The following is a 23,622-nucleotide window of genomic DNA, read 5'->3' as shown; positions in this document are numbered from 1 at the left end:
CCTATCACTTTATTTCCTCTAGCTCCACAGCCCACACCTTTCCCTATCACTTTATCTCCTCTAGCTCCACAGCCCACACCTTTCCCTATCACTTTATTTCCTCTAGCTCCACAGCCCACACCTTTCCCTATCACTTTATCTCCTCTAGCTCCATAGCCCACACCTTTCCCTATCAATATCATCTCCTCTAGCTCCACAGCCCACACCTTTCCCTATCAGTATCTCCTCTAGCTCCACAGCATTCAGAGGTATTTGTGCTTCTCTAATTCTGACCTTGAACATCACCAACTTTATTTTAATTATTGACAACTGTTCATTCTGACACCAAGGTCCCAAAGTTCTGAAATTCCTTCCATAAATTTGCTCCCTTGCCACCTTCCCTGTCTCCTTTAAGACACTCCCAAAACCTCTCTTCGACCAAGCTTTGGGTCATTCTGCCCATATACCTCCTTGCCTAGTTTAGTATAAAAGCTCGTTTGATAATTGTTCTTGTGAAACAGCTAGGGATGCTTTACTAAAGGTCTTCTAGAAACACAAGTTGTAACTAGAAATTGTTTTGTTGAAAAAGAGTAACCAAGTGGAGGGGAGGAAGTAACTTTGGTAAAAATTATGCAATGCCACCTAGCTGTTTCAGCAAAATGAAGCTTCATGTTAATTGTCCCCCCTCTATTTTTGTTTAACTTTTTACTGTAGAGGTACTTAACTGTGGGCCTTGTTCTCAGCTGGCTTAGTTCAACCTAGAAGGATTTGATCCTCTTTCAATTTGATTTGGGAGAGGCTTGAGGATAACTACTGTGTTGTGGCACAGTGGTTAGCACTGCTGCCTCTCAGCGCCAGGGACCCAGGTTCAATTCCAGATGACTGCACATTCTCCCCATGTCTGTGTGGGTTTCCTCCGGGTACTCCAGATTCATCCCACATTCCAAAGCTGAGAGTTAGGGTGAATTGGCCATGCTAAATTGCCCCTTAGTGTCAGGGGGATTAGCAAGGCAAATATGTTAGGTTACGGGGATAAGGCAGAGGATCGGCCTGGGTGGGATTGTCGTCAGTGCAGGCACAATGGACCAAATGGCCTCCTTCTGCACTGTAGAGATTCTATGAGCTCTTGTACAAGAGTGTAGGGATTCAAGCCGCCCTGCAAAGGTCAGATTTATCATGGAATGCAATACAATGCCAGATTATGTCATGACCACAAATATTATTTTTATAAATGGATGAGTGGATGTTTCCTCAATGTGAGAAAAACCAGCTTAAATTAAACTTGCGATTCCACAAAACCACTTACCTAGAACTGCGTAAATCACAGATACATCCTGCAGGATTTCGCTGTTGGGAAGCGAGACCTTACTGCACATCAGCACAAGCAGGTTTACATAGTGTTTCATAGAGGGTATTTTCTCAATATTCTTCAAAGTCTGTCATTAAAATAAATACATTCAATTCCAAACGTAAGTTGTTGACAGCAATTAACTTCACAACTGGTAAAGTATTAAACTCACAGGAGAAACACAAAACTGGCCAACATTTCTCCAAGCTGCTGCTGAGAGTCCACAGGCAGAGCTCTGGGATGGGGATAATGGCCGTGTACATGGTGACCGGAGGAATGATTCTTTTTAATGCATCAACAACTGCAGATTGTAACAGCTGCTCCCTTTATCTCAGATGGTAGGTCTATGTAACAGTTCTGCTGCTGCCATTTACGCCTCATCAGGACCCAACTTTCATTTTTCTCATCCTGTTAACATTCCGTTTGCCTTCATCCATTTCATTGATTAAAGTATACCTGCCTTCCATCTTATTACTTTCATATCCCTATCTCTGTACTTAAAAACTGTTAAATTTCAAGCTTTCAGTTGTGAAATATTAATCTCTGGATCTTCCCTAACCTGCTGCACTTTTCCAGTAATTACTGCTTTAATTTCAGACCTGCAGTAATTTCTATTTATATTACTTTGCATTGTAATTAGGGCAGCAATAGTGGGGCTCTGTTTAGTGCTGATTCCTAGTTGCCATGAGCATTAATGGACTGTTAGTTGTATAAGCTCAGAGTGGGCAGATGTGAAGCCTCTTCCCTGCAGGATAAGTGGCTTTTTAATGAACATCCAGCAAATACCAGTTCACAAAATATAATTTCATGCTAGGGAATTTGATCCAATAGTTTCTAATCTAGTTTCAGGTTGCCGCTCCTAATCCCCAACCCTTCTACCTTAACCACCAACCTCAAACCAGATTCCTCTCCCAAGTGCCCAGGCTCCTAGTTCTGATCCTCCTAACTCCCACTATGACTGCCAACAGCCAACACTCTTTCCCAGTCCCCCACCTCCACTCCATTCACCCCAGAGCCTGTGGCTTCTGTCCCCCCCTTACACAGTTTTACCCAACCTGGAAAGTGCTTTGTTGTGATATTAAATGTAAAATAATTTGATGCGATGCTCTTTCGCTCAAAACAGACATGTGATGCGGTCTGTCCTGTCAATCATGCGTGGTAATCTCTACCTTTCTCAGGTAATAAGACTTCCATATTTGGGGGCAGCATGGAGGCACAGTGGTTAGTGCTGCTGCCTCACAGCGCCAGGGACCTGAATTCAATTCTGGCCTTGGGTCACAGTCTGTGTGGAGTTTGCACACTCTCCCCGCGGCTGCTTGAATTTCTCTGGATGTTCCAGTTTCCTCCCACAGTTCAAAGATGTGCTGGTTAGGTGAACTGACCATGTTAAATTGCCCCTTAGTGTCTCAAGATGTGTAAGTTAGGAGGAACTATCAGGGTAAATACGTGGGGTTACAAAGATAGGGCCTGGGTCAGATGCTCTGTCAGAGAGTTGGTGCACATCCAATGGGCTGAATGGCCTCTTTTTTATTCACTGTAATGATCCTATGATTCGACACCACTCTAGCCCCACTTTAATCCATGCACTGTGGAGGGGCTGTTGTATCACACCTGATCCAATAGTAAGGGGCCTAGAGCCAACATTAGAACAAGGATTGTTCTAAGACCCCCACACCCACACATTCTATACTGACTGCACATCCTAACTTCGAAGCCATTGAATTTACAACAAAGGCAGAGGTGAACACAGATTGTGATAGCTGGTTTTAGACATACCTTCAGAAACAGTTCTTTCATATCATCCCACTGAGCATAGAAAGGAGCAAGCAGGTGAGGTTCCTGGAAAGATCCATTTGTCTCCTGAATTAGAGATTTATATCGCTGGAACATTCTAGTTGGATCACACCAGCACACATCTTTCTGATAGTAGAATTTTCCAGTACAGATCGATTCATTACTTCAAAAGAGAATTGAACATTTATTTCAAATTGTCCAATGCTTTACGTCATTCAAAACATAAACTTTCGCACATTACTTTCTTGCCCCTTTAAAGCTTCCCACAAAGTAAGCCCTTGGGTAAGTGCCCTCAAAACAAGTCATCGGATCAACGGAATCACCTTCCACAAGCCCAAGATGTCTTCAACAGCTTTGCAGCCAATGACGTAATGCTGTAATGTTAAAAATACAGCAGAAAAAACATGCACAAATTCCCACACAAAGAGATAATTATCAGTTAAGAGGTTGGCCAGGACACAGAGGACAGCCTCCCGGCACTTCTCCCAAATATGCCATGGGATCTTTTACAACCACTGGAGAGTTGATGGGGCTCTAGCTTAAAATCTGATCTGAAAGACAGTTCAATCAGTAATGTACAGACTCTGTGCTTGAGTCTAGAGTAGACTCAAACCAACAATTTTCCAACTTACTCAGACATTGTTGCAGGAGACCCCTGCTAAACAAAGTGCACGAGATGTGAGTGACCTACATACTAATTTGCTGCTATGCCCTCAATAACCCCAGAGATCCTGTTATCACCTCTCCCTCGCCATCTGGGAGAATTTGAATGCAAGCTGGAAATGTAAACATGCCCCCCCCTCTCCTTGAACTCCCCCAAAACATCCCCAGGAATGGAGCATGCTGCACTGATTATCAGGGGGGGTTTCCGATTGAAGACACACGGTTGGAGCAAGACACTCATATTCATAGTAAAACGTGTTCTCATAAATACAATGTGAGGGAAAAGGCAGCAAGAGTTAGGAGGAGGGAAGTTCAAACACCCTGTGGACACATTAGCAAGGAAAACCCAAAAAGGAAGAGTGAATGAGATGTGCAAATCAAAAGCAAAAGCTCCATGTGGACAAAAAGCTCCATCAGCATACTGACATTCCTTCCCCTTTCCTACCCCACTGCCAGTGTTAACAAACCACATGCGAAAACTGAGAGGTTTGCAGATACCTGGTTGGTACAAACACGGCTGGAAAACGCTCAAACAATTCCTTCAGCTGACCCTGATTGCAGTTCGTTGCCAAGTATGTATAGACCCTGTGTATATGGTCTGCGTATGTCCGAAATTCTGCACCTTCCAAATCACCAGATTCACTTGGAGGTGACTTCACACACCACGATTTGAAATGGTTGATCATCGTTTCCACAGATATGGAGTTCTTAACACCTGAGAATAGGACAGATTACCAACAGAATTCACACAGACAGCCTCATATCCCCATGAAAGTTAAAAATGTCTGCTTTGAGAAGAGCTACCAGATTCCTACACAAGCACTAAATATGAAATAAACACTGCGGATGCGGGAAATCAGAAATAAAAACAGAGAATGCTGGAAAGACTCTGTAGGTCTGGCAGTGTGTGTGGAGAGAAACAGAGTTAACGTTTTCAGTCCAATGTGACTCTTAAGGAGAATGTTAACTCTGTTTCTCTCTTCACAGACACTACCGGACTTGCTGAGTTTTTCCAATATATTTCATTTTTACTTTACTCCACACAAGTGTGATTTCCCTCAAGAACAATGAACAACTAGATCCTTGGCTGACTTTCTACCTAAGATCAGAAAGGTGGCAAAGCATTCTTCGATGTTTCTCCACCTAAGGTCACCTAACCTAACACCAGTCAGGAATTGTGTCTGGCAGCTTCTTGCCTATGTGGATCAATTACGTACTGATCAATCAGAAGAACACAACCATAACCCCTTTTAAATGTTCTGACGGAACAGGGAGAGATTTTCTATTTGCACTTACCAGTGAAAGCAGCAAAAGTGCTCTTCTCAAGAAGATCACAACTGACGTAGCTGACACGATCAGCTAATAGCGCCAATAAATCACTTGATCTCAGGTACACCTCAGTAGGGCGCAGGTAGGCTGTGCAGAATCCATGACCATCCAAAGCTGGACTATCAGCAGGCAACCATGATAAAGTTGTAAGATAAATTGCGAATGAAGAACTAATATCATTCTTTAGTACTTTGTCCTGGCTGTCGAAGACTTTAGCTGTGCAATACTGAGACAATCTGCACCTGGAACAAAAGTAGGAAGATAAGCTGCTTAGAGTATCGAAAATGTTTCATTGTTCAAGCTAGCCATGCCTCTCCCACCATTATTATTCTTGATTAGTTTAGGAAACAGGGTCTTCTTTAAAATGCAGAATAGGTATTCCGCGGCTTCCCGGGGACAATCCGCCGCCATCATGAAGCTGGTCCGATTTCTGATGAAGCTGAGTCATGAGACTGTGACCATTGAGCTGAAGAATGGAACTCAGGTACACGGAACTATCACAGGTAAGGAGAAATGTCACAACAGTTGTTGGTGGTTTATGTGGGAACCAGGAGTGACCCATTAAGCGGGCAGCACAGTGGCAGAGTTGTTAGCACTGCTGCCTCATAGCGCCAGGGACCCGGAGTCAATTCCCGGCTTGGATCACTGTCTGTGCGGAGTCTACATGTTCTCCCATGTCTGTGTGGGTTTCCTCCAGGTGATTTTTGATTTGATTTGATTTATTATTGTCACGTGAATTAACATACAGTAAAAAGTATTTCTTGCGTGCTATACAGACAAAGCATATTGTTCATAGAGAAGGAAAGGAGAGAGTACAGAATGTAGGGAAGCATAAAACGAGAGTAAAAGATAGAATTAGAGGGTATGCTGGACACAGCTGCGGTGCCATCTTGGAAACCTCTGGTTTCCTCCCACCAAGGTGTGCGAGTTAGGTGAATTGGCCATGCTAAATTGCCCCTTAGTTCCCAGGATGGGTAGGTTAGAAGGATTAGTGGGGTAAATATGTGGGGTTATGGGATAAGGGCTGGGTGGGATTGTTGTTGGTGCAGACTCGATGGGCCAAATGGCCTCCTTCTGCACTGTAAGGTTTCTGTGATTTATTTCCCGGTGCAATTGCGGGGAACATTTAACTCTGTAAATGCAGGGCACCAATACTAGAAGGGAGATGAAACCCATCCTGAGTTAGGGCTCCTACAGGGACGTTTCATTCAACAGCAGGCAGACAGTCTAAAGACAAGAAATGGTGACTGGCCTTTCAGTTTGAAACAGCTTGGTACAAAGTATTTTTCAGCCATCAGCTTTCGGAATAAGAATTATTCTACAAATTAATTGGCTTTGGAATCTCTCCTGTCATTAACCAAATTGTGAATAGTTTACTCAGAATTGGAGGCTCTTATTATTAAACTGTCTCAGTTGTCTAACTGTGGGGGCACAGTGGTTAGCACTGCTGCCTCACAGCACTAGGGACCCAGGGTCGATTCCTTGCTTGGGTCTCTGTCTGTGTGGAGTTTGCACGTTCTCCCGTGTCTGCATGGGTTTCCTCTGGGTGCTGTGGTTTCCTCCCACAGTCCAAAAGACATGCTGGTTAGGTGCATTGGCCATGCCAAATTCTCCCTCAGCGATGGGTCGTACTTGGGCTGCTCTTGAATGTTTCGAGATTGGCCTAGTGCTTCGTGTCGTTAGTGTGTGCTTAAACTGGACCAGATGCTGGGCAACACGACAGCTCAGTGACTATCACTGTTTGCTGTGCAGACACATGGATTTGGGCCGGTGACTGTGGGAGTTTGCGCATTCTCCCTGTGCTTATGTGGGTTTTCTCTGGGTGCTCCAGTTTCCTCCCAAAGATGTGCTATTAGGCTAATTGGAAGTAATAAATTGTCCCTAAATTAGTTTCCCTCAATGTGGATTGCCATAAAAACAATAGATAAGGGTCATGGTTGGAGGGGGGGACTGGTAATATTAAAATGGCGGCGTGGGCTCGTTGGGCCGAAGGGCCTGTTTCCCGGGCTGTTTTTTGTTCTTCTTTAGGTGAGTTATGGAGCTGCTTCCAGGCATTTTCAAGGGTTACCCCAAGCCAACTGCAACACATACTCTACAGCTGCATTGAGGGCCAACTCTCTTACATTTCAGAAGCTGCCCAACAGTTACTTAGTTCTTTCATGACAACATAACTAAGAGCCAAAAATCTTATCAGGATCAGAGATGAGAAACCCCTGCTCTATTACTTATTCACCAACTTCATTCTAGATAAATGGAATTTGTTAACAAGTGGGCACAGAAGGCAAATATCATAGATGTATTTAAGGGAATCTAGAGAAGTGCATAAGGGAGGATGGAATGGAAGGTCAGATTGGTGAGGTTAGGTGAAGGGAGATGGGAGGAGACTCATGTAGATCATAAATGCCAGCACAGACTGGTTGGGCCAAATGGCCTGTTTCTGTGCCCTAGACATGTTGTAATAAGTGAATGGGCAAATTATCCTTGATTTTTGCACAAAAATGGTTCTCAGCAGGCTAACATACAAGGTTTGTGACTTCCTCTAATATCAGGAAGAATATAGTTTTTAACGCATGCAATTTTACAATGCAGTCACACATTAGTTTATTGAGGTATTAAGGAGAATGGTTTCCTGAAGGTGTAGCAAAATTCAACTTGCAATTCTGCATGTCCCTAAACTGGAAACAGGTTGTTTTATCAACACCTTCCAACCTTGTGTGGCGCAAGGGGAGGGAAAGAGGAAACAAGAAGGGAGAGAGGAAAAGAAATCAAACTCGTGACATTAATATCGAGTGATATTTTCAATTAACTTACCCAGAGTCCCAGTTTCTGTCAAGAAGCTTTAGTAGGTTGACCCTTTGACTTTGCTTCACCTGATCAGACAGACCCTCTGTGGTTAAGAGGCTGTGAAGTTCTTCACAGATATAATCTTCCACGATATATGTATCATCTACTGTACTAGGCCAAAACTCATGGACAGGTGCCCAAGGGCTAGATGCCTAAAAACATATTAGAAAAACCATATTAGGCTTAAAATTTATAAAAACCATCAATATGACCCAATCGTAGCCTAAACAGATGAGGAGTGTCGGTGAGCAAAAGTAGTCAACAAAATTCAAAGGACCTTCATAAGAGGCAATACTGCTAAAAGGGCAATTTCATCCTGTAGTTAAACGGTGGCCTTTGGTTGCTCTGATATTTACATTCAGGATATTAGATCAGACAAATCTTCCAAGAAGAAACCCAACGTTCTGCCTCTCATTCCCAGTGGAATAAATATTATTGAGTTGACAAATGTCAGGATGTTGGGGTTTACTGCTCACCAGCCCAATAGCTCATTGGTCACCTTTTCATCCTTCAGCGTCTCAGCATCTACGAGTCCCCAGTCAGAAGTATAATGGAATATTCATCAATTGCTTCACCAAGTACATCATAACAATCAAAAAGCTCAATATTTTTCAGCACAAAGCATTCTGCCTGATTATTGACCCGGAATTGAACTCAGTAGCCACCCTGTCTGTAATCTGTGCATTGGCTACATGATGCATTGTTTATAGGATGCACTTCAATAATTCATCAAGCATACTCCGACAACACCTCTCAGCACTGCAGCAATTACTATTGAGAAGGGCAAGAGTAAAAAAACCACGAGGGACTAAAATTTCTAGGCTGCATGTAGCATTCTGACATGGCCGTGTGTTCCTTTACTGACTGGGAAATATCTGAGGATTTTCTGACTATGAAGTGGAAACACTGTCAATCAACAATGCTGCCACCTTCTTAGGGCACAATGGATTGGACAAATGGGGTACTGGGCTCGAGTAATTGGGGCTTTTGATAGCTTATTTGGCAGCACAAGGGCAACTGCGTCGCTGCAAGTTCCTTTCCCTTCATTTCACCACTCGAGCTGCTCGGTGCAGTTTTACAGACATTGATTAGATCTATTATGGGCCTAACAGGAATCATAGAATCCCTACGGTGCAGAAGGTGGCCATTCAGCCCATTGACTCTGCACTGACAACAATCCCACCCAGACCTATCCCTGTAATCCTGTTAATCACACTGACACTAAGGGTTAATCCACTTAACCTGTGCATCTTTGGAGCACGAGAGGAAACTGGAGCACCCGGAGGAAACCATGCAGACACAGGGAGAAAGTGCAAACTGCACACAGTGACCCAAGGCCGGAATTGAACTTGGATCCCTGGCACTGTGAGGCAACAGTGCTAATTACTGTGCCACCGTGCTGTCCTGGAGGGAGCTGATTACTTATAGAACATCATGGCTAATGTTGCTGCCCTGCAGGGTCTGTCTCCAGAGAGAATTAGTTAATAGCAATTGGGAAAAGGAACCTTTTCTCTCCCACGTTTTATTCCAGAAATGTCACAACTCCTCTGCCTGTCAATAACTAAAGTGCGACAGACTAGAGGTTGAGCCTGGGACTATCTGGTCATTATGTCACTGGGTGGTAGTTTTATTTCCTAGGTTATCGCAAGAGCTGATTGAATATTGCAAAGGGGTGGCAACTCATAAACATCTACAGGAGCAGTCCAATTGGACAGGATGAGGTGAAGAAAGGTGCGAGAAGTTGTGTGTGGGACATAAACACAAGCACAATGAGGTTGGGGTGAATGGCCTGTTTCTGTGCTGTAAATACTAGTTACCACACTATGTACATAAACGAAGATTTGTTGAAGATGATTTGTTCAACTAACCAGTTCTTGTTTTGTGAAAGTACATTTTTTCTTTTGAAAAATAAACAGGTCCCGTATGCCAAGGGAATGGAAAAATGTCCTCCATCCTTCAGAATCACGATCTGTCCTTAGGTAACAGGAATCCAATAGCACCCAGTCTATACCTGAATGTAAAAGAAAATAATTGCAACTCAATATGGACTCACCAAGCGTTTTCTTAAACCACCACCCAACTACACTGTATAAAATAAACCAATAACGCCTCACTGGAACTCCAGTGTAATTGGCCAGAGAGCCAGGCAGAGTTAGTAGCAGCAAACCCCTCACATCATTCATTAACAACAATAGGAGGCAACACATGGGGAAGAGGAGAGAAAATAATCGCACCTTGTAATATCTGTTCACACTGACACCGATATAGCTTCTAGATCAGGTCACCTGCCTGTCTCTGCTGGTTATTATAACCATAAATGATGAGAGGTTTATGGACTGTGAAAGTCTCATTAAAAATGCACCCAGTGTTAAGCTCTGTTACCCTAATTCATGGCTAACTAAAGTTAAAAGTTAAAGTCGCAAGCAAGGCTTACATTAACACCACAATGAAGATACTGTGAAATTTCCCTAGTCGCCACATTTCTGCACCTGTTTGGGTCAATTCACCCAATCAACGCGTCTCTCGACTGGGGGAAACTGGATCACCCAGAGGAAACCCATGCAGAAACAGCGAGAACATGCAAACTCCACACAGACAGTGACCCAAGCTGGGAATCGAACCCGGGTCCCTGGTGCTGTGAGGCAGCCATGCTAACTACTGTGCCACCGTGCAGCCCACAGAAATCAGATTTGTCTACACCTGGCAGCTAGAACAAGTCAGTGTGTATTTGGTATTTATTGTGCTGTAATATGCACCAGTATCGAACATCTACATTTTCCCCTGGTGTTGTGAGACTTCTTACTGTACATTCTGTGCCCCCCACCCCCCCTCCATTCTCACCTCGCATTTTGTTTTGTTTTTTACCTGGAAGATCCACTGGTAAATTGATGGTATTCTTGTAGTCACACGAAAAATTGACATTAACATCCAATGGACAGACAAAGCCTTTGTTGGTGAGGACTGGGATATATGGTTTAAATTGCTGCAGCTCATTATCCTGGCAGTGCATCTTGAGAAAGATGCTGTAGCTGACCACAACACCTTCAGACTTCTCCTGAAAAGAGATAATTGTTGACAGGGAGGGAAAAAAAACAGACAAAAGTAAACATAAGCTACTCCAATGCAATTATATAATCTAGGAGATCAAATTCAGCAACTGTTTTAGATCAATAAAGCTAAGCAAAGATGTCTATCCATTCCAATGAAGGTAGGCATTGACTGAAAACTCCCCCATCTGCCTATGGCTAACATCACTGCCACAACTTGCAACCTTTCCAATGGAACACAACAACATGCATTTAACAGCACCTTTACGGTAATGAAACATCCCAAGGTGGAGCATATGACACTGAGCTACCTAAGGAGGTAATATAGGGAAGGTAACCAAAAGCTTGGCTTGAGGACTGTCTTAATGAAATAGAGTGATAGAGAAGCACAGAGGTTTAGGGAGGGAGTTCAGGTTTAGGGCCCAGACAGCTGAAAGTACAGCCATGAATGGCGGGCAAGTAAAATCAGGCATACTCAAACATGTTGCACATGTTACAGCACAATAAATTCCAAATATACACTGGCTGATTCCAGCTGCCAGCTGTGAGGTAACAAAAACAAATCCAATTTCTGCAGATGGCACAGTGGTTAGCACCGCTGCCTCACGGCGCCAGGGAGCCAGGTTCAATTCTGGGCTTGGGTCACTGTCTACATGGAGTTTGCATGTTCTCTCCGTGCCTGCTTGGGTTTCCTCCGGGTGCTCTGGTTTCCTCCCAAAGTCTGAAAGGTGTGCTGGTTAGGTGCATTGACCCGAACAGGCGTTGGAGTGTGGCAACTAGGGGAAATTTCACAGTAACTTCATTTCAGTGTTAATGTAAGTCAGAATTAGATCAGTGCAAATACACGAGAGCTGGAGGGGATTACAGAGCTAGGAAGAGGCCAGGCCACAGAGGGATGTGAAAACAAGGGTGAAAATTTTTAACCAGGAGCCAGCGAAGGTCACCAAGTAGAGTGATGGGTCCACATAATTTTGGAGGAGGTTAGGACATGGTCAGGAGAGCTTTAGACCACCTTAAGTTTACCGAGAGTAGATTGTGGGAAGCTGACCAGGAGTGAGTTAGAATAGTCAAGTCTTGAAGTAACAAAGGCACCTTGAGAATTTCAGCAAGGGAAGAGCCAAGGCTGGGGAGAAGAAGGACAATGTTATGTTGGTGAAAACGTGGTCTTATTGACAGGTTGGATATCAGGTGGAAAGCACATTTCGAGGTCAATGACTCAGAAGCTGCAAACAATCTAGTTCAGGGAGAGAGGGGAGTGGGGTGGTGACTGAAAAGACTGACCTCAGTCTTCCCAATATTTAGCTGAAGGACGCTGCTCATTAATTTAAACAAAATGTGTCTAATAGAGAGGAGACGTAAAGCGAGAGATTGAAGGAACATTCTTCACTTAAAGTGCTCCGGTCACACCATATGCAACGAGACGTGCTGTCAGATTGTTCCAGCTCATGACTGGCTGGAAAATGAAACGAATGCCACAGTATATTTCTCCTCTCTTTTTTTACAACCTCTCGACAAGCTCAACTTCTTGATTGAAGAAAGAGGCACAGAAGGGCAGAGGTTTAGGGAGGGAGTTCCAGAGCTCAGGACTGAAGCAGCTGTACTCACAGCTGCCTATGGTTGAGAGGATACTCAAACAGCCAGAGTTAGAGGAGCACAAACCGAGGGTTTTGGAGCAGGAGGAGGTTGTAGAGATAGAGAGGGCGAGACCACAGAATGAGTTCAAGCAATTTTAAAATCAAGGTGTTGCTGAGGGAATCAATATAGGATAGCACGCTTGGACATGGGCACCAACAGATTTTGTCAAGTTTACAGTAGGTGGAAGTGAGGGGCCAGCCAGGCGTGCATTTATACGTCCATATCCAGAGATAACAAAATCACATTTGAGGGTTTCCACAGCAGATGAGCTGTTAACATAGTTAACATGGGCCAATAAGGGAAGCTGAGTGTCTGCCAAGTTAGTTCAGGGAGCAGGGTAGGGGTCTCATGGACAAGGTGAATTTGGAGAGGTGTGAGAGTGAAAAGGAGAGAAACCAGAAATGATGAAAGTTCAGGGCCAGGGCAGTGGGGACCTGGACAAGAAGCCAAGCCTGCTGGGCCAGGAGATTAACAAATGATCTCAATCTCTGCTCCAAAGGAGGTTTGGGTGGGGGAGGGGAATGGTTTGAGAATATTAATAGTTTGTGATTTCTATTTTTATCTGAGACATTCAATGATGAAAATGATTTGCGCAACTGCAGACGCCGTGCACTGAACACAACAGCCGTGAATTTGAAAGCTTACCTTCCATTTTTGCTCCTTTAGGGTGGGTAGAATGTACTCAAACATGACTTTGTCTGGTTTAAGGTAATAGACATCCATCTTTTCAAGAAGTTTGCGAACCTGCGAGTTACCCAGATTGTCGAGGCAGGTAAGCACACTGGGGTGAACAGTCTTTAGATCACGATAAAGATCCTGAATACCTATTTAGAAAAACAGAGTTAAGAATTTAGCATTTAAGTCCACCTCCGAGTCTACCGCTGAGACGTAGTGATAGACTATATAAAGTTAGGAAATTATAGTTGGACTGAGATGGCACTGGTGAAGGGCTGCACTAGTTGGAAAGATATTTAAGCATGTTAACATTTTTTGTTCACAGGTTTTATGTTAGATCATACAAAGATGTTCAAAGATGTGCAGATTAGATTGACTGGCCATGCTAAATTGCCCCTTAGTGTCAGGCAGACTAACAGAGTAAATGTGTGGGGTTATGGGGATAGGGTGGGATTGTGGTCAGTAAAGACTTGATGGGTCGAATGGCATCTTTCTGTATTGTAGGGATTTTATGAAGTTGCTGACATTGTCAAAACGGAAACAACTAGGAATGCAGTGCAAGCAGGACTTGTCAATTCTATATTTGTAACTCAAGAATCTTTCTTCAGAAGACCTTGACAGTTTTGAATGTACATTAAACCTAGGAAAACAGCATTTAGATACCCAGTTTGGTAGTTCTGGGACGGTTACAAGGTGACACAGAAATACCAGACAATCTTCAGACCAAGGAGCGACCACTTTGCTGAGTTCCAAGCTGCACTTGGGCTATCATTTTCAGAGGATGAGTAACCTGCTGTTGGCCCAATGACAAGGATATTATCACATCGGTGCACTGTCAAGACTTGTAGAACATGAGCTGTGTCTACCAGGCAGTTTTAAGAAGAGCCTAGAGTTCAGCAAGAAATGGAGGAGATTCAGAATGAACCCTCAGATGCTTGTGTACCCTTCATTGAGCAGTTAACAGGCACAGGCTGCTGGGGAGATGTTGCCTCTCAGGACACCATTGCTTAGTGTGAGGAGCAGGGACAGGCAAATATAGACAGTGACAGAGCAAACCCTCATTACAACATAGTTCTCTAAAACAATAACAGACTGGTTACTGCACTAAGCCATGTATTCACATTATACTTTATAATTGGGAAGAACACAGATCATCCTTACCTTTCACAGGGTTTACAAACTGCTGATTCTCTTCATCATAAAGGGGGAAGAATATGGCTTGATCGTTCACTGACACCATGCTTCCATCTGCGAGAGGGACGATTGGAACGGATTTCAAATCTTCCAGGAGCCGATCTGAATTTCCGTACTCTTGCTCAAGGCTACGATAATTACAGACCAGCAGTTTGGCAATCTTCTTCATGTAGTCATCTGAACAGGAACATTTGTTACAAGTGTTATTAAATCAGTGAAGTAAAATCGCTGAATGTTTTTAACTTGCCTATCCTCCAAACAAAAATTCTTGATTCAACCCTCACCACAGAAGAGGACAACATTTATATTTTGAGCTAAATCCAAACTTCATAATTTTCCACTTAAAACTGGAGAGCTACTCCAGTCTCCCAGTTAACCTCCTTCTTCTCAAAAAGAAATAGCCACCAACTAACCACAATTACATTTTGCTAACCTCACACTCTGAACTTCCAACTATGGGAGTTGGGACTATGCACTATGGGACTTGACTCTTTAGAAGGAGAAAACAGGACATGATGTTTGATTAGACATGGAGAGTGAATGTGAAAACAGCAGCTAATGAAGCACAGAAGCTGCGGATTTAAAAGAAAACCTCATCAAAGTGACAGTAGTCCTCCTATAAAAAAACTGCTGTTATAGACCCAAGCTTCTACAAGTTGCAATATGATCAAATTACTTGTGGAATCATAGAATTTTTACAGTGCAGAAGGAGGCCATTCAAGCCCATTGAGTCTGTACCAACTCCATCTGACCACAATGCTACCCAGGCCCTATCCCCATAACTCCATGTATTTACCCTACTAATCCCTCTGACTCCGAGAGAGAATTTAGCCATGACCAATCAACCTAACCCACACATCCTTGGACTGTGGGAGGAAACCGGAGCAGCCGGAGGAAACTCACACAGACACGGGGAGAACGTGCAAATTCCACATAGACACTGACCCAAGGCCGGAATTGAACCTGGGTCCCTGGTGCTGTGAGGCAGCAGTGCCAACCACTGTGCTATCCATAGGACAATATGATTCCGCCAAGTCAGTGACAGAAAACCTCAGCCCATCTAAAATTATCATACATTTAGGGTGGAATTTACTTATATCTTTTCTTCCAGAAAACAAAGAGACAGGTAGAATCCCCCCGACTTTGCCTCCTGCGTCTGACCAGTTACCAAGCTTCAGCCAAGGTTATGCAGAAAAGCAACTCAGAAATGTCAAAAGTTTCCCACCACTGTGGTTTGCTAGTTGATAGCTAAACATGGTATGGCATGCTGCTGCCTTGAAAGTGAGACTATTTGGTTAACCTGTAAGTAAAAAGGAGAAGATTAGTACCGTTGAAGATAGAATTGGTCTCTGCAACCTCCTTGGCAATGGCTTTGGTGATTGCAATAATGTCAGAGCTGATGAGTTTATGTATACCCAATGCAGAAACCAGCGCAGGATTGAGTGCAGACTGAAGTACTGGGTTCAGGTAAGCCAGATTCAGGTGCTTCTGCAGTAGCTCTGGGGTGATTACTTCTTGCACCAACATATCATGTGTTATAGCAGTCTGCGAAGGTAATCTGTATTCAATTCTGCCATCTGCAACAAAAAAGATTGAGACAAGATGAACCTTAACTACCAAAGGTGGCTCCCCAAACCATGTAATATCTTGTCATTGAATTGTTTATTGAGGTTAATCAGTGTTTATTTTTGTGGGGTTCTGTCTCAGATTTACTGTCTGGCTCTACACAGGCCATTGCCTCCTCTCCCACCTCTGGTCAAAGCACCAAGCCTGCCATGAGATGCCCACTGTAGAGGGCCCTGTCTGCACACTTGTATCCTACAGCAATGCTGTGCCTCAACAGTATTAACAAATAAGGAATGGATTAGCTTAATCAGAGACCAACAGTGGAATCCAGGTTACCCATAAGAATTGGAGAATGTTATTCTTTTCCTCCCATATCCTAGTAATCTAAGACAGAAGAGAGGGAGTGCAAGTGAAGGAGGAGGGAAAGAGAAGATAAGAGTGAGACTGTTTTTCTCATGTTCAAAGTGCACTATGAACTGGGCAGCTTGCTCTGGCTTTGTCCAGTTTACAGGGCAGAAAATTACTGGACTCCATCAGCCCTAAATCACTCAAACAAGAAGGGTTGTCTGAAAAATAATATTCCTGTAAATTAAAGTTACAGCTTTAGTCTATTTTAGTCAGTCCACAAGAATCTTTTGTATAAATTAATTGAAAATGATTAAATGGCTCCTGATGTCATCTATGTCCTGCACACAGGCTAAGGTATCAGCAAAGAAATTGAGTCTTATTACGGTGATAGTACAGCAAATAGATGATGTTGTCCTACCTTTATCTTCTACTGTGGGTAAACAAGTCTTTGCTTTAAGGAGCTGAATAATCTGCCCGGCAACAGGTTGGAAGAAATCCAAGATCTCATCTGGTAACGGGATAAACTGCAGAAAATGGCACAGGCCTTGGAGCCCTTTGAAACTCGGATGGTTCTGTTTGGAACATTTAAAAAACACACGTGTAACCATAACTGGAATCAACCTGTCTTACCATTGCTCTATTCATACAATATATTTAAATAAACACAAACCAATAAAATAACCAGCCATTTTAAAAAACACAAATATATTCCATACAACAGCTTCCCTATAGTCCAAGGGCACATTCGTAAACACATCAGGAATCTTCAAACCGTTCTTTATTTGAAGCTCCCTCCTTAGTTCCACTTTCTGCACAGTCTGATTTTCCTTTACCGTCTTACACTGCACATAAAATCCCAAACTATACACAGTGGATTATTTTTAAAACATGCCTACAAAAACAACACAAGCACAATTCATTGTCTGTGAAACACTTTGGGACAATGCCCTAGGAGTCGCAAATTTGTTCTTTCCTTCAGAAGTAAAGGCGTTTCAACTTTGGTTTAAATAAAAAGGAATTGTAGCATCTGGGCTAATTAAGATGAGATGAAAGTCTTGGCAAAATGGATTTTGGTTCCTCTTTTGGTGTTCAGTGTCACTGCCAATTGCTCCCAGATCATGTGAAATTTCTTCTAGTTTACTACGGCAATGTGTCTGCAGTTGTACTAAACCAGGGTAAGATTATTGCTCACATCAGCCATCCTTGTGGCCACCATTGGTATACCTGTTTGGTGCCTAATTATTACAGTCTGACTCACCTTTGGGTCAGAAGTTCATGGGCCAGTACAGAATACAGACTGATACTTCCATGTAGTTTGAGGGGGTATTTTACTGTCGAAAGTGCCATCTTTCAGATGAGATAATGATTCAAAGTCAAGTCCACACACTCTTGGGTGGGTATATAACTTTTTTTTTTGAAGAGGAGCAGGGACGTTCTCCCAGTCTCCTGGCCAATATCTATCAACTTCACTAAAACAAGGTAATCTGGTCATTAACTTGTAGCTGTGAACTTGCAAACTGCCAACTTCCAAAGAATACATTATTTGTTATGAACGGCATGAGACACCTTAAAATAATGGAGATGGGTCCAAATAGAAGATTGATTTTCCACCTGTGGTGGCTTTTATGAGTACAACTGTATTAAAACAGCACAAGCTCTATAGAACACTTGTAGGTGGCAGAGATGTCAGTTTTGGCTTGATGCTAATCTAGCAGCAGGAATTAGTATTTTCCTTTTTAATAACTACATCACCGATGCCCAACATCAGCAACATTTTAAGTGCAATTATTACTTTATTTGAAAAGAAAAGAATTGCAGAATTACACTGAATTTGTCCATGACTTCGAGGAACAACTGTGGGATTTCAGAACGTAGCCATTGATTCCATGAACTGTCCCGGTCAATATCTTCCCGAGAGGAAGGAATATCAAAGTCGCCTGTTGTAAAGAGAGACAAAAATAGATGTCAAGTTCAACTTAATTGTATATTGCAAAGAATGGAATTAAAAAATCATTTCCAAGAACAGAAATTTGGCGGAGGTCATCACACTACATTTCTTCAATCTGAAACCTCTGATTAAATTAAATTGGTTAAACATAGAACATAGAACATAGAACATTACAGCGCAGAACAGGCCCTTCGGCCCACGATGTTGCGCCGACCAGTTACAAAAACAATGACCCACTAGCCTATACCAATCCCTTTTCGTCCATAAACCTATCCAGAGATCTCTTAAACGCCCCCAAACTAGACGCATCTACAACTGCAGCAGGCAGGGCATTCCAATCCCTCACCACCCGCTGGGTAAAGAACCTACCCCTGACATCCGTCCTGTAGCTACCCCCCCTTAATTTAAAGTCATGCCCCCTCGTGCTAGCTTTCTCCATCCGAGGAAAAAGGCTATCACTATCCACCCTATCTAAACCCCTAATCATCTTATATGTTTCAATAAGATCCCCTCTTAGCCGCCTTCTTCCCAACGAAAACAACCCTAGATCCCTCAGTCTCTCCTCATAGGACCTCCCCACCATACCAGGCAACATCCTAGTAAACCTCCTCTGCACCCTCTCCAACGCCTCCACATCCTTCTTGTAATGCGGGGACCAGAACTGCACACAGTACTCCAAGTGCGGCCGCACTAGAGTAGTGTACAGTTGCAACATTACACTGCGACTCCTGGTTGGACTGAAACCTGGTGTTGTCAGACTTTTTACTGTAAATAATAAGATGCAATGTTCCCTCTAAGCTGTGTGGCCACCAGAAGGTCCAACACAAGTCAGCCCCTTTAACTGAATGAATGCACGTGTCTGGCTGCAGAAATAAAAGATAAAACAAAAAAAAATTGTGGGAAGGTTGACAAGAGGTCCTTTTTTAAAATAATTCTCTCCTTATCAACACTAACACATGGATATCTAGCAGGACACAATGCAGGCCACTGAGGGCACCTGAAAACAGCTGAGAAATAACTGAGAAATAGAGAGGCCTGGATTTCTCCATTTTGGAACTGTTTGTAACGTACCGACCCTAGACAAACCAGCTTTAAAAATAAACTGGATAAAACTCCCAAATCAAATTTGAAGTTTGTACATAGGAGGTAAAAAGGCTTTTGGTTCAGATACTTGCATTCAGAATGAGAAAAACTGATGCTTGTGGAGCTGTTGCAGGATTCAGCAATTCCTGACTGTTTTTGAAGATTTTCGATTCTGGGAAATTACAGTTATTTGCAGACTTTAATTATGCAAAAAGATTATTCTTTGCATGATTGGAAAACTGACAACTACGAATGACTCTTATAGGTAATGTTGATACGGTTATAGAGTTAACACTCATGAAATCTGAACAATGAATCATTACATTGTACAGAAAAAAAAATCTCATATAGGTATCAAATGACCCCAGGAGAAAATGGTTTGTTCTCTTCCTTTGGCGTTGCTGTTTCCTACACTAGCATCAGAAAAGGATTTCATACAATTACAAATGACATGTCAGACTGGCTCAGTAGATAAGACTTGGATCATGGGTTCAGATCTCACTCTCAAGACTTGAACACACTGGACTTGAATACAAATTGAGACTTCAGTACATTACTGAGTGCTGTGTTACCAGAGATGCCAGCTTTTGCTGAGATGTTAGACTAATCAGCTGCATATCAAAGACCTCATAGCAAACTTGAAAGATGGCAGAAATTCTCCTCTTTCTCTACACCCTAGCTATGATTGTAACACCACATTCTGCACTCTCTCCTTTCATTCTCTATGAATGGTATGCTTTGTCTGTATAGTGCAAGAAACAATCCTTTTCACCATATAATACATGATAATAATCAAATCAAATCAAGATCAAATAAAGAAAATCAAAAGGTTAAGGTTTCTCTAAGAACAGTTCAATCAAGCATTCAACTGGCTACTTTTGTGGTTTGTGCAGGACGAGAGCGATGGTATCATCAAAGTTAATTCACAGGTTGTAAAGCGCTTTGAGATATCCCAAAAATGTGTAAAGGGTTTATTTGCAAAAAAAATTTGTTCTTTACATGCTGCTTTCCATTGCAACTGAACTGGGCTTCTCAACTGTGTTCCCTGGAGACAGATTACAGGATTATGCCCTATTCCTTCTGTAAACAGTCCTCTGGTAGAATTCAAATAAGGATTTGTATGACCCGAACATAGAACATTACAGCGCAGTACAGGCCCTTCGGCCCTCGATGTTGCTCCGACCTGTGAAACCAATCTAAAGCCCATCTAACCTACACTATTCAATATCATCCATACGTTTATCCAATGACCATTTAAATGCCCTTAATGTTGGCGAATCCACTACTGTGGATTCTACGCCCTTACCGCTCTCTGAGTAAAGAACATACCTTTAACATCTGTCCTACATCTATTACCCTCAATTTAAAGCTATGTCCCCTCGTGCTAGCCATCTCCATCTGAGGAAAAAGGTTCACGCTGTCCACCCTATCAGTTAATTCACCAAACCCTCACTCCCGACAAACAGCAGTATCTGAAAGATCGTCAGAAATAGGACAATGGCATGAAAGGTTACTCTCTGCCTTGTGCTACCTTTGAACGCAGCATCAGTGAATTTGCTCTTTAATTCTCTAGCACAGTACTGAAAACATCATGAGAAATAGGAGAACTTTGACACATAAACCCTGTAATAGCATCAAAAGGACCACTTTAAAAAAAATGAAGTGGAGATGCCAGCATTGGACCAGGGTAGGCACATGACAACGCAGAATCACTGGTGAGAAACTGATAGCCAAATTCCACATGCATGAGGACGGCCTGAACGGGGATCTTGGGTTCATGTCACACTACATGTACTCCCATCACTTGGCCTGGGCTTGCAAAATCCTACTAACTGTCCTGGCGTGATGTGGAGATGGCGGCGTTGGACCGGGACAGGAATAGCAAAATGTCTCACAACACCAGGTTAAAGTCCAACAGGTTTATTTGGTAGCACAACCTTTTGCAGCGCTGCTCCTTCATCAGATGAATGGCACTTGGGTTCACAAACTGGGCAATATATAGACAAAGATGCAATTGCAAGATAATGGATGGAATGCAAGTCTTAAGAGGTAATCAAGTCTTTACAGGTACAGACGATGTGAGTGGAAAGAGGTTTAATCACAAGTTAAACCATTGATTAAAAATTTAATCGCAGGTTAAAGATTAACCTGCGATTATCCCTCTCTCTACTTGCATTGTCTGCACCTGTAAAGACTTGATTATTTGTTAAGACTCATATTGAACCCTTATCTTATAATTGAGCTTGTTTCTATACATGCCCTGTTTGTGAACCCAACTCCCACTCACCTGATGAAGGAGCAGCGCTCCAAAAACTCATGCTATCAAATACATTTGTTGGACTTTAACCTGTTGTTGTGAGACATTTTATTAAAGAAAAAGATACCTTGTATGATGAAGCGGAAACCAAAACTTCTGAGTGGTAAAAAGGCAAACACGGGCTGTTTATCAGGGAGGCGCCTCAAGCCCAGGTTCTTCTTTTCAGTGTTAAGCTTGAAGGCCAGAGCCAACTCGGTGAGTTCCACATTGTCTTTAATCTGCAAACATACAAAATTCCGTTTCAAATTGCTTCATTCAAAAGACTGTTTTGCAGTCTAGTGTTTCAATTTAAAATGGACCCCATTCCTGTCAAAGCAACAGCTCGAAAAGTTCTGGTGCTTCCCAGTCTTGACCCCAGTTGGCAGGATGGAGGATCTGCCATCAAATCTCCAGTGTCCTCTCGTCTTCGCAAAGGGGAAAATGCCTCCAGCTCACTGACTGCCGGCCACAAAACAGACTTGAAAATTCAGAGCATGCAAAAACGAAAGCAGATGCAAGCCTACCACTGACTACTCTGTACACCTCCCAAAGGATTACTTACAAAGAGCACAACTTTGTATGCAGGATCTGTATGCAGAGATTAGATACCCTGCACAGATAGGCTGTCAAACTGATCTGTGATCCAGGTCACATCGTTCCTCATGATTCACTGCAATATTATAGCCCCATCTATGCCAGACCATTGGTGATAATAAGATTTGTCTGTTATACAACCAAAAGCTTAAGTAACAAACACATTTTTAAAAATCAGCAAATCTCCACTAAACAATTCCTTCTGCCAATTGTCCAGAATCTCATCACCAAGTTTGGTCCAAGCAGCTGATTGAAACAGCTCAAGACTTAATCGTAGCTAAAATCATTGAAAAGGGCAGGAATCTATTGGACTGCCTAAAATCATTGTTGTGTTTGATGTGATAAATGGCATCTTTCTAAATGAGAATTAGTTTGGCCATTTGCCAAATATGCAAGGCTGTCTGTGATATGCATGGACTAAGTAGTGGGAGCTGTACCCTATTCTCAACAAAAAGCAGGAAATTATTGTTACGAGGTGAGTGTAATCCTCACCGTGAAGTCGATTAATTCTTTATGAACAGCTATCACTGTACACACACGACACGGCACCTCCAGCAGGATTACTGAGAATAACTTGCCTTTCTTGCATTGAGAGTCTTCTTGATTACCAGCCAGCGATCAGCTCCAGTCTTGTGTTTTACTTCCAGTATGTTATTACCGAGATCTTGACGAGTCACGAAGAAATCTTGGCCTTTTACCTATATAATAAGCATTTTTTAATTAGAGAAACAAAACTTTTTTTTTCAAAAAAGTAACTGCTAAAGGCCTGGTGATTTTGCATGTGTGACAATATAACTTGTCATTTTAATAAGGAACATTCTATCAAATTGAAACAAAAGGCATATAATGCTGCAGGGAATAATGACAGGTTAAGATTCACCTAGTAGGACAGGCCAAGAGTTTGGAAAGGATGATTAAAAAACAGTAAACAGATTTTGAGAGTAAACTATTTAGAAATAAAACTAGACATTAAGAGCCTTTACAAGTATATAAAAAGAGAGTAGCTAAAGTACACATGGGTCCCTTAGATGATGGGACTGAGAAATAATAGGAAACAAGGAAATGGCAGAGACTTTCAACAAGGAGTGGCATAGTGGCACAGTGGTTAGCACTGCTGCCTCACAGTGACAGGGACAGAGGTTCGATTCCGGCATTGGGGGACTGCGCAGAGTTTGCACGTTCTCCCTTGTTAGCGTGAGTTTCCTCCAGGTGGGATGCCCTGGAAGCTAAGTCACTGAACACGTTCAAGGCTGAGATAGGCAGATTACTGAATTACTAG

At 42.7% G+C, this 23,622-nt stretch overlaps 1 protein-coding gene across 5 annotated transcripts in view; it reads right to left on the bottom strand.

Annotated features, from left to right (window-relative positions):
• The window catches only part of LOC145356537 (uncharacterized), a 112,869-nt gene that overhangs the window by 21,710 nt on the left and 67,537 nt on the right, over nt 1-23,622 (bottom strand). For all 5 annotated transcript variants that reach the window (XM_080209287.1, XM_080209286.1, XM_080209288.1 and 2 more), the window contains 14 exons: nt 22,922-23,041; nt 21,838-21,988; nt 18,247-18,359; nt 16,841-16,994; nt 15,837-16,085; nt 14,476-14,685; nt 13,285-13,463; nt 10,823-11,012; nt 9,826-9,968; nt 7,925-8,109; nt 5,081-5,355; nt 4,283-4,499; nt 3,104-3,284; nt 1,286-1,415 (listed from right to left, as the gene is read on the bottom strand). In XM_080209287.1, coding sequence (XP_080065413.1) covers nt 1,286-1,415; nt 3,104-3,284; nt 4,283-4,499; nt 5,081-5,355; nt 7,925-8,109; nt 9,826-9,968; nt 10,823-11,012; nt 13,285-13,463; nt 14,476-14,685; nt 15,837-16,085; nt 16,841-16,994; nt 18,247-18,359; nt 21,838-21,988; nt 22,922-23,041 — 2,497 coding nt within the window. The remainder of the gene's footprint in view (nt 1-1,285; nt 1,416-3,103; nt 3,285-4,282; nt 4,500-5,080; nt 5,356-7,924; nt 8,110-9,825; nt 9,969-10,822; nt 11,013-13,284; nt 13,464-14,475; nt 14,686-15,836; nt 16,086-16,840; nt 16,995-18,246; nt 18,360-21,837; nt 21,989-22,921; nt 23,042-23,622) is intronic.

This window comes from Carcharhinus amblyrhynchos, chromosome 21 (genome assembly GCF_965287045.1).
Source record: "Carcharhinus amblyrhynchos chromosome 21, sCarAmb.v2.hapA, whole genome shotgun sequence".
In the NCBI taxonomy this organism is placed as follows: Eukaryota; Metazoa; Chordata; class Chondrichthyes; order Carcharhiniformes; family Carcharhinidae; genus Carcharhinus; species Carcharhinus amblyrhynchos.
The sequence above is the reverse complement of the archived record's forward strand: the minus strand, read 5'-3'. Positions and strand labels throughout refer to the sequence as shown.